The sequence below is a fragment of the Bufo bufo genome, chromosome 1 (genome assembly GCF_905171765.1).
Source record: "Bufo bufo chromosome 1, aBufBuf1.1, whole genome shotgun sequence".
NCBI classification, from domain to species: domain Eukaryota; kingdom Metazoa; phylum Chordata; class Amphibia; order Anura; family Bufonidae; genus Bufo; species Bufo bufo.
This window is the reverse complement of record NC_053389.1, coordinates 831398752-831409589: the sequence shown is the minus strand read 5'-3', so window position 1 is coordinate 831409589 and position 10838 is coordinate 831398752. Positions and strand designations below refer to the sequence as shown.

Here is a 10838-nt window from a genome sequence, read left to right as displayed (position 1 = left end):
TGCTCAGGCATCTTCCTGTGGTAGGAAGCGCCTTTAAATACCTCCTGCAATCCAGCCATAGGCTGGTGAGACAGAGGGCGTGTACGTGCTGCCTCACAAGTGAGGAGAGACACACTAATACAAGCCCTACCAACAGTACAGGTCTCCAGCAGGAAGTAAACTCTGGCATGGAGCACAGATGCAACAGTTAAGCTCCCTGGTGCCCAAGCTTGTCAGCACGGCACATGGCAGCAGGAGGGAAAGAGGGAGCCCGGCGCCCGTGCCCGCGGGTAGGGGCAGCAGCGCCGACACAGACCGCTGGGCTAACACTAGGTTTTCCCTACACCGTCCCTCACACTAGAAGATATGCATGATTGTGACTGAACACGGTCCCTGAGATGGTTTTTCAGGCAGACACTGTAAGACTCATCCATCCTCATTCACAGCCCAACACAGAATGACGTTCTGCTAGGTCACCTCCCTGCCTGCTGCAGAACCGATTGGCTCACAGGCTGCCAGACAGCCTGGATGAGCCAATCAGGGTAAGCCCTGCCCCGTGCACGCTCAGGGTCATGTGAGCATGCTTCCTCCTCCCTCATGGTATTTCCTTTCCTACATGTGCAGTAAAATGCCGATGAACGCCGTTGTACTGGATTCTTCCAAAGCACAGCTGGAAAGCTTCAGGTTGGCTTTGCAGACAGATTTTTCATTTGTTGTGAACCAATTTGCTCATTCTTAGTGAGGGCAGCATAAAAATGCCATATGAGCCCGAAATTTTACACCAGTTTTATTATATAGAAGCATGATAACTTATCTAATATTTCTCTTAAACATGCATTCCAGTATCTAATGATCATAATTAGGCAGGAGATATCCTGTTTGCTATTTTTCTCTCTATTACAAATGTTTATTTGTTACTTTCTGTATGGGTTCCTGCATAAATCCCAGGGTCTGGGAAATGATAATACTGCTGTTTATTAGACATACAAATATATGAAAGCCAATAAATGTTTATTACATGACATGTTTATGGAATACTTTCTGTACGGCCTCCTTAATGTCTTTATTCCTCAGACTGTATATAACGGGGTTAATAAATGGAGTAAATACAGTATACAGCAGGGAGAGGATTTTATCAGTAACTCGTGTTTGTATACTGTTTGGAAGAACATAAACACTGAATATAGTCCAGTAAAATATGGAGACCACAATGAGGTGGGAGCTACAGGTGGAGAAGGCTTTCTGTCTACCAGTACTGGATGGGATCCTTAAGACTGATATCACAATGTAAGTATAAGACACTACAATGATTGCGGTTGGGACCATTATAGATGGAGCTCCCAAAACAAAGATCTCCAAGTGAACAGAGAAGGTGTCAGAACAGGAAAGTTCTAGTAAGGGGACAAGGTCACAGAATAAATGGTCAATGATATTTGACTCACAAAAGTTTAGCTTGGATAATGTTATAGTCACAGTAAATGTAATAAAAGTATCCAACAACCAACATATAGTGATTAAGTTAATACAAAATCTATTAGTCATGATAGCGGCATAACGGAGGGGATTACAGATGGCCACATATCTGTCATAAGACATCACAGCGAGAAGAAGAGCTTCAAATGCCTCGGGGGTTAAGAAAAAATAAAGCTGATTCATACAACCAATAAAACTGATGGTTCCTCCATTATTCAGTAGGATGTGGAGCAGGTTGGGGACAATATCTGTGGATAATAAGATGTCACTGATGGACAATTGTGAGATGAAGAAGTACATTGGAGTCTGGAGGTTCTTGCTGGTGGACACCAGGGTGATGATCAGGAGATTCCCACATATTGTGGCAACAAAGACAAGAAGGAACAGAAGGAAGAGAACATTTCTAAAAAGTTGTCTGCCTTGAAATCCCAAGAGAAAAAAGTCTGTGACCACAGTCAGATTTCTCTGCAAATAGAAAAAGGAAGTAAAGCAAACATAATAGACTTCAAATTATATGATGTCTGGATGTAGTTTTCAAGACCAAAGTAGTAAAGATGAGACTTTGGATATTGACACACAAACTATATATACTGGGACTGAATTTTTTCACTCATTCATCCATTAATACATAGTAACATAGTACTGTACATAAGGCCGAAAAAAAGACATTTGTCCATCCAGTTGGGCCTGTTATCCTACAGGTTGATCCAGAGGAAGGCAAAAAAATCCCTGTGAGGTAGAAGCCAATTTTCCTTACTTTAGGGGAATAAAAAATTCCTTCCCGACTCCAATCAGGCATCAGAATAACTCCCTGGATCAACGACCCCTCTCTAGTAGCTATAGCCTGTAATATTATTACACTCCAGAAATACATCCAGGCCCCTCTTGAATTCCTTTATTGTACTCACCATCACCACCTCCTCAGGCAGAGAGTCCATAGTCTCACTGCTCTTACCGTAAAGAATCCTCTTCTATGTTTGTGTACAAACCTTCTTTCCTTTAGACGCAGAGGATGTCCCCTCGTCACAGTCACAGTCCTGGGGATAAATAGATGATGGGAGAGATCTCTGTACTGACCCTTGATATATTTATACACAGTAATTAGATCTCCCCTCAGTCGTCTTTTTTCTAAAGTGAATAACCCTAATTTTGATAATCTTTCAGGGTACTGTAGTTACCCCATTCCAGTTATTACTTTAGTTGCCCTCCTCTGAACCCTCTCCAGCTCTGCTATGTCTGCCTTGTTCACAGGAGCCCAGAACTGTACACAGTACTCCATGTGTGGTCTGACTAGTGATTTGTAAAGTGGTAGGACTATGTTCTTATCACGGGCATCTATGCCCCTTCTGATGCAACCCATTATCTTATTGGCCTTGGCAGCAGCTGCCTGACACTGGTTTTTGCAGGTTAGTTTGCTGTTTATTAAAATTCCTAGATCCTTTTCCATGTCAGTGTTACCAAGTGTTTTACCATTTAGTATGTACGGGTGACTTGCATTATTCCTTCCCATGTGCATAACTTTACATTTGTCAGTGTTAAACCTCATCTGCCACTTATCTGCCCAAGCCTCCAATCTATCCAGATCCCTCTGTAGTAGTATACTGTCCTCTGTAGTATATATACAGTATACTGTCCTCTGTAGTATATATACAGTATACTGTCCTTTTCAGTGTTAATTACTTTACACAGTTTAGTGTCATCTGCGAAAATTGATACTTTACTATGCAAGCCTTCTACAAGATCATTAATAAATATATTGAAGAGAATAGGGCCCAATACTGACCCCTGAGGTACCCCACTAGTGACAGTGACCCAATCATTTTTATAAAGTTTCTATATTTTTGTTATATCCCAGATAAAGAAAATATACATCCTAGTGGCAGTCAGCAGTCATCTTGAGGAAAGTGAACAACACTGTGATCAGGTTCTTGAGCACTTGGCCAATAGCAACCATAATATGGCAAACTTCAATATAATATTCAATCAAGTCCTATAAAAGGGACCTACAAAAACCTGGACCTAAATAGACTATAAATTCAGTCAAAAAAAGGGAAAAGCTCAGTTTTAAAGATTTAGATTCTGAGAAATCGGAATACTGAAGCTAAATGGGGAGTTTGCCAGAGATATTTCATGAATCCTGTAGTAAATTTACTATTACAGGTAAAAATGTCCAGAAAGAAACAGAAACCAATTTGGCTAAAAGGCACTGAATATAATAGGACAGAAGCAAAGAGCATTAAAAACATTTTTTTTTAATAATTTACATTTTTTTATTAGTAAATTACAAAAAAAGCAGTAGCAATACATTTAACACTTACATAATAAAAACATCAAGTATCAACCAGAAAGGGGTGAGAGTAATTAAAACAAATACATAAATAGGGGGGGTAGGGCATCCATTCCCCTCCCACTTAAATACCCTCTACATGGAAATACTTGACCTATCCAGTACATTACAATGAATATCACATTGCTTATATTACCTTTAAACCTTTATTCCTTCTCCCCCCCCCCTCATTTCTAATTTCTCGTATCTTTTTATACAAACTTGACACCAATTTATGCTTACCTTTACAACCTAATATATAATGCATCACCTCATGTGATTTTGTCACTATATCTTCCTTTTTTATAACCATTTTAACAATATCCACCAACTGAATATATCTAAAATAACTTTGTCCATCTTCCCTTACATTCATGAATAATGTGTCCCTATCCTTCAGTGTTTCATTTTGAAAATATTGTAAAATGTACCATAATCCTTTGTCAACCCAATATTTGGCCTCTTTCAAAAAAGTAACACTACCTAACCTCCTATTATACCATAAAGGTGTAACTTTAATCTGCCCCTCTAAATTCAGTATCTTTTTGACTTTGCCCCATAACCCCACCAGTGATTTTACCAATGGGATTTTATATAAGTGCATACTTTCCAATTGTCCTGATTCGAGTAATGTAAATATATCCGGTAAGCAACCCTCACTCTTATGTACCAAATGGCTCAAAAAATCTGCCTGTGTCCAATTCATCATTGTTGCAATATTAGCTACCATATAGTACAATCTGATATCTGGGACCTCTAGTCCTCCTTGTTCGTAAGATCTTGTAAGCCAATGTATCTTTCTCCTTACCCTTTTGTTTGACCAGATTAATACATTGAATAATTTCTCTTTGTCATGAAAAACCGAGTTCCCCAAATAAATGGGACTGTTTCTAATGACACATAGAGCAACTGGGGCAACAGTATCATTTTGATTAAACCAATTCTATCTGCTTTGTTTATTGGTAATCTATTCCAAACTTTAATCCTCTCCTTCATCCTATCAAGTAATGGTTTAATATTTAATGCTATAAACTTATTAGGGTCCTTGGATATTTCCAGACCTAAATATTTAAAACTGTCCTGGGGAGTAAGAATCTTTAATTTTTCTTCTGAAATCACATTCTTATCACTCAGAGGGAGCAAGGTCGATTTGTCCCAGTTAATTAATATACCAGATTGTCTACCAAACTCTTCCACCAACAGCATGACATATTGCAGATCATTATTTGTATCATCCAAGAAAAAGAGAAGATCATCTGCATATAGAGAAATTTTGTCCTCTCTCCTTCTCAGTCCGAAGCCCCGCAAATCCACATCCTGTCTAACTTTTATAGCCAGGATTCTATTGTCAGGGCAAAAACCAAGGGGGAGAGAGGACAACCCTGTCTCACCCCTCGTTCTATACGAAAACTATCAGATAGTATACCATTAACTGATATTCTGGCTTTGGAATCTTTATATATAATCTTCATCCAGTCTATAAATCCTGGGCCAATACCAAATTTTGTCATAGCTTCCCATACAAAGTCCCAATTTACAGGGTCAAATGCTCTATGCGCATCTAATGACAAAATAGAGCATAGATCTTTATTATTCTCCGTAAACTGGATATTTGCAAACACCCTAAGCAAGCCCAGTGTTGTAGACCTATCCGGAATGAATCAATTTTGGTCCTTTTGAATCAAATGTACTATGAACTTCCTCAGCCTTTTCGCCAAAATCCTAGCCAGAACTTTACAATCATTATTCATAAGTGAAACTGGACGATACGAGGTGGGATCCGATCGATCCTTATCTTTTTTGGGGATTAAAATAATTGTCGCATCTCACTTAGACTCTGGTAGACATCCTGTACATTTTGAGTATTCAAATACTTCCATAAGTCTATTTGCCCATAATTCTTTATCTCTTTTATATAATTAATTTGGAATACCGTCCGGGCCTGATGTTTTACCAAGTGGTGCTTCATTTATTGCTGCTAGAAACTCCTAAGGATATAGGCCGGTCTAATGCTGCCTGTTGGTCATCATTAAGTTTTGGGGTTCCTATTTTGCGCACATATTTTACCATCTCTTCTTTATGTATCTGGGTTTTTCCTGAATACAAGTCTTTATAAAAGGTCTTAAATATAACCCGTATCTTTTCCTGATCATTATATAATAGGCCGTCTTTTCCTCTAATTACGGCGAAATTCTCGACCACATCCATATTCTTTTTTTTTTTTTTTTTTTTTATATTTTTATTGGTTTTTCTAACAATAACAGGGGATAACAAGGTACCAAGATTGAGACACGCAGGTCCATCCAGATACTAAAGTTAGTACAATACTTTCTGACAAGAGATATTACATTCGATCAAGCTGCTCATTCTATACATTTTGAACATTACATAGTCAGATGTAGTGGCGTTATGAGGGGGAGAAGAGCATGCCATTAAGTTGGAACAATACATCAATGAGCGAGGTAGGACAATCATGTAGACATATGACGGTTACTATATCCAATCAGGGCAGTGTCTTCAGTAGGTGGGAGGGTGTGTTCTTTATGTATTGCAAGACAGACCCACTAAATATGCATCTAATCCAGTAACTGTTAAAGTAGGAGACTGTCTGGAAGGTGGGCAGTTAAGGCAGAGATTAAACACCTATGTCAATAATCAGGAGTCCTTGGATGAGAGACCAGTTTGCTTATGGGGGTTTCTGAAAACTGACCAAGGGAGCCACTTTTTAAGAAAGATTCCGTGAGATCGCATCTCCCATGATGAAAGCTCCTCAAACCTATGGATTTGATCCATTTTTTGGGTCCAGTCTTCCAAGGTTGGAACGTGAGGTTGTAGCCAGTGTTTAGGAAGCAACAGGCGCGCTGCCAATAGCATCTGAGCAAATACGTATGGCGATTTTACTGCATATTCAATAGGAGGGATGGATAAGAGTGCTAGTTGTGGGGAGGTTGGAAAAGAGGTCCCGCAGATCTCATTAGCAAGAGCAAAAATCTCTGTCCACCATCTATGGATGGGGGGGCAGGTCCACCATATATGGAAAAAAGTTCCCTTCTCCTCAAGGCACCTCCAGCAGACGTCTGAAGCTGATTCAGAGTACAATGATGTTTTATCCGGAGTATTGTACCATCTAGTGAGAATCTTGTAGTTATTTTCCTGTATACGTACGCAGCGGGAGGCGCCATGGGGAGAGCCCAGGAGACCAGGTAGATTATTGAAAGGGATCACAATGTTGAGGTCTCTTTCCCAACTACCAACAAATGATGGTTTAGCAAGCATAGGGGGTGAGCGGAGTTTGCTATGAATCAGCGATATGAGTTTCCTAGGGGCGGAGTGGAGGCAGATAAACGATTCGAACCACACCATAGGGCGATATAAATCTCCTATATTTATGTGCTGTTTCAGATAGTTTCTAAGATATATGATAGTAAAAACGTCGCATGGATGGGGGTTTAAGAGGACGTTTGTTGTTTGATGGTCCATCCACTCTCCAGAGGGGAGTGCCAAGGTGTTGATGTGTAGTGGGGAGGACCTAAGCCCTTGGGAGGTCGCAGATCTTATGGGTGAAGGAGCTGTATCAACAATGTCCTTAACTGTCAGTAGGGGAGAGGGAAATGGGACGGAGCAGTGTGAGGACGAGAACCATTTCCAGGCCTCTAATGTGGCTTTTATTATTGGATATTGGGAATATTGTCCTGGAAAAACCTCTTGGGAACCAAGAAGCAGGGCCCTAGGAGGTTTCTTTAAGATATCTATTTCAATTTCCGTTGTCAGAGAATGTGGGGGGGGTCTCAACCAGGCCACCACTCGAGTAAGAAGGATAGCTTTACCATAAGTATCAGGATTTGGCATTCCAATCCCAACCTCATGTCTAGGCCTTGTGAGTAGGGAATACGATAGTCTCGCCTTTTTGCTGTTCCAAATGAAGGTTCTAAACTTTTTGGTAATTTGCGCATAGTAATGCTTGGGGACTGGTATAGGTAGAACCTGTTGAAGGTAAGTTAGTCTAGGGAGGATTAGTGACGCAAGGAGGTTCTTGCGACCGAACCAAGAGAGAGTTGGATTGGATTGAGCTAATTTATCAATGGCTTCAAATATAGATTTTCTAAGGGGGATATAGTTTAGTGAAAAAAGGTCGTGAATGTTGGGACTGAGTTTGACCCCTATGTATGTAATAGTAGGTGAAGACCAGTTAAAGGGTGAGTCTATCATCAACTGGCTCATTGTAGATTGAGCAATTCCCATACATAGGACCAAGGATTTGCCAGCATTAATCTTGAAGTCTGAGACTAAGCTAAAATTATTTAGGTGGGTTTGGATTCGAAGAAGGGAAGTTTTAGGGTTGGTTGTCATCATAAGGACGTCGTCCGCAAATGCTGCTACTTTTTGTTCCCTGCCTCCCAAACATAGACCTGAAATCTCCTCATCTCGCCTGATGTTAGCAAGAAGTGGCTCTAATGCCAGGATAAATAGGAGAGGTGAGAGGGGGCAACCTTGTCTTGTCCCATTACTTATCGAGAAAGGGGCAGATAAGCTTCCGTTTACTTGTACTCTAGCTGACGTTTGTTCATACATGGCAAAAGTTGCCCGTAAGAAGGGGTCAGGAAGGCCAAACCCAAGCAGAGTGCATTTTAGATAATGCCAATTTACTCTATCGAATGCTTTCTCCGCGTCGGTACTAAGGAGAAGCAAGGGGGAGGAAAGTCTTTTGGCATGGCTGATAACATTGATCACTCTGGAGGTGTTGTCTTTGCCTTCTCTAGCCCGGATGAAGCCAACCTGATCTCCGTGTATAAGGTGGGGAAGGAGGACAGCTAGCCTATTGGCTAACATCTTGGCTAGGAGCTTGAGGTCTATGTTTAGGAGGGATATGGGCCTGTAGTTGGAGCATTGTTTAGGATCTTTCCCTTCTTTTGGTATAAGGGAGATATGTGCTTCCGTCATGTCTCTGGATAGTGGGTTGCCTAGTAAGGACTGATTGCAAACTCTTAAGAGATGTGGGAGGAGAAGGTTTTGGAAGGATTTATAATATGAGAGTGTGAGTCCGTCTGGACCTGGACTTTTTCCTGCGGGCATTTATGACATGGCGTTTTTGAGTTCCAAGATAGTGAAAGGGGTTTCTAGTTTTGTTTTCTGCTCAAGGGAAAGGTGAGGTACTTTAGATGATGCTAAGAAACTTCCTATAGCAGACTTTCTCTCATCAGTAGGATCTGGGGGGGAAAGATTATATAGGTTGTTATAGAATTCCCGGAATTGGGCAGCAATCTGGGCAGTTGAAAAGATTGGTTTACCGTCAGGGGACGATAGCTGGTGTACATAATTAGAGGACCTCCTACCCTTGATTCTACTCATTAGAAATTTAGTGGCTTTGTCTCCGTGGGCAAAAAACTTATGTTGCATACTCATGAAGTATTTGGCTGTTTTGGAAGATAGGAGGAATTTGAGTTTCGCTCTGTGTTCAGAGAGTTCTCTTAACTGGGAATCTGTGGGGGAAGATTTGTGACCCGACTCAAGACTCTGTATTTTTTTAGGGGTTTCATCTATGTCCTTCTCTTGTAATTTTTTCCTATAGGACCCAATATTGATAAAGTGGCCCCTGATAACCTGTTTATGGGCGTCCCAAAGGGTGTTAAAAGAGATGTCAGTGGCTTCATTCAATGAAAAGTAGTCCGCTATATGTTTGGAGACCTGGTCTACTAAGTCTGGGGAACCTAATAAGGTCTCATTTAATCGCCAATTAAAACATGTAGTATTTTTTGTGGGTGCTAGTATCTTAATAAATATGGGGGAGTGATCAGACAAGTGGATGGAACCTATCGAGGCTGTGCTACATAGATGGAGATGTTCCTTGGAAAGGAAAAAGTAGTCCAGACGGTGATAAGTGCCGTGTGCTGAAGAGTAAAAGGTATAGTCAAGGGTGTTGGGATGGAGAGAGCGCCAGGAGTCAATCAAGTGGAGATCCCAAAGGGTTTTCCTAACAAATTTAAGAGATTTGCCAGAATGGGTTGACTTGTGTGTAGAAATGTCAAGTTCTGGGAACAGGGCAACATTTAAATCTCCTCCCATTACCACAATCCCTTCTTTAAAAGGGTTGATAATCGGGACTAAGCTTGCTATCCATTGGGACTGATTGGAATTGGGACCATATATATTAATAAAGGAGTAAACTTGTTGGCCTATGAAACCTTTAATTAGCATATATCTTCCCTCTGTGTCCAAAATTTGGTCAGTGAGCTTAAATGGGATATTTTTATGGAACCCTATACTAATCCCACTAGATGATGAGGAATTGCCTCCACAGTGATACCAGTCTGAGTAATATGAGAACTGCATGTTTGGGTAACGGTTGAAGCGAAAATGCGTCTCCTGGAGGAACACCACCCCAGCCTTGGCTTTTCTCAGAATGGCAAAGACCTGACTCCTTTTGGAAGGGGAGTGAAAGCCCTTGACATTGTAAGAAGCAATATGTAGGTCAGCCATGTAGTGTGTTGCGGGTAGAGTTACCTCTAGGCTGGTGATGTCTCCTCCAGGATGGCAAAAGGGTGTCTTGTGTTCTCTTCTCTAGTTGTGCAAGCAGGATCAAGATGCAGTAAAGATTGCTTGTTACATAATGGAGTGTCTCGTACCTTAGGGAAATAACAGGGTAAAGAAATAGAACAGAACATAATAAAAATGACAAAAAAGACAGCAATGAAATAATCATGGTAGCAAGTGCTACATACATAGAGGGGGAGTGTGGTCTTGTGACCATAAGAGAGGTCGTACAACACTTAGAAATCTAGTGAAGTATCAGGAAGAATGGATCTATACTGACGGCAGAGCAGGTATATATACATTAGCGGTGTTACCAGTAATAGGAGGTTTGTGGAAAAAAGAAAACATGCATAAACCTACTCAAAAAGATAAAGGAAAACGGTAAAACAATATTCTCATTTGTGTTGAGAGAAATACTACTGGTTGGACTGGTGATCCCGGAAAAGGCTTCTAGGAGTAAACTGCAGCCCTCTTTTCCTGGATCTGGATGATTTCGGGGTACGTGGAGCCTCAAAGGGGATTATTTTAG

General features: G+C 40.8%; 1 protein-coding gene across 1 annotated transcript; it reads right to left on the bottom strand.

Annotated features, from left to right (window-relative positions):
* Positions 1-993: 993 nt before the first annotated feature.
* On the bottom strand, positions 994-8719 carry LOC120990106 (olfactory receptor 1-like). Its single transcript, XM_040418663.1, has 2 exons — positions 8426-8719; positions 994-1917 (listed from the first exon to the last, which is right to left on the bottom strand). The coding sequence occupies exons 1-2, from the start codon at positions 8717-8719 to the stop codon at positions 994-996; spliced, it is 1218 nt and encodes a 405-aa protein (XP_040274597.1).
* Positions 8720-10838: the final 2119 nt, after the last annotated feature.

Coding starts and splice junctions, on each gene's coding strand:
- LOC120990106 (XM_040418663.1), bottom strand. CDS start 8,719: ATGACGGAAGCACATATCTCCCTTATACCAAAAGAAGGGAAAGATCCT. Junction 1,918..8,425: donor CGGAGAAAGCATTCGATAGA/GTAAATTGGCAT, acceptor TTCTATTTGCAG/AGAAATCTGACTGTGGTCAC.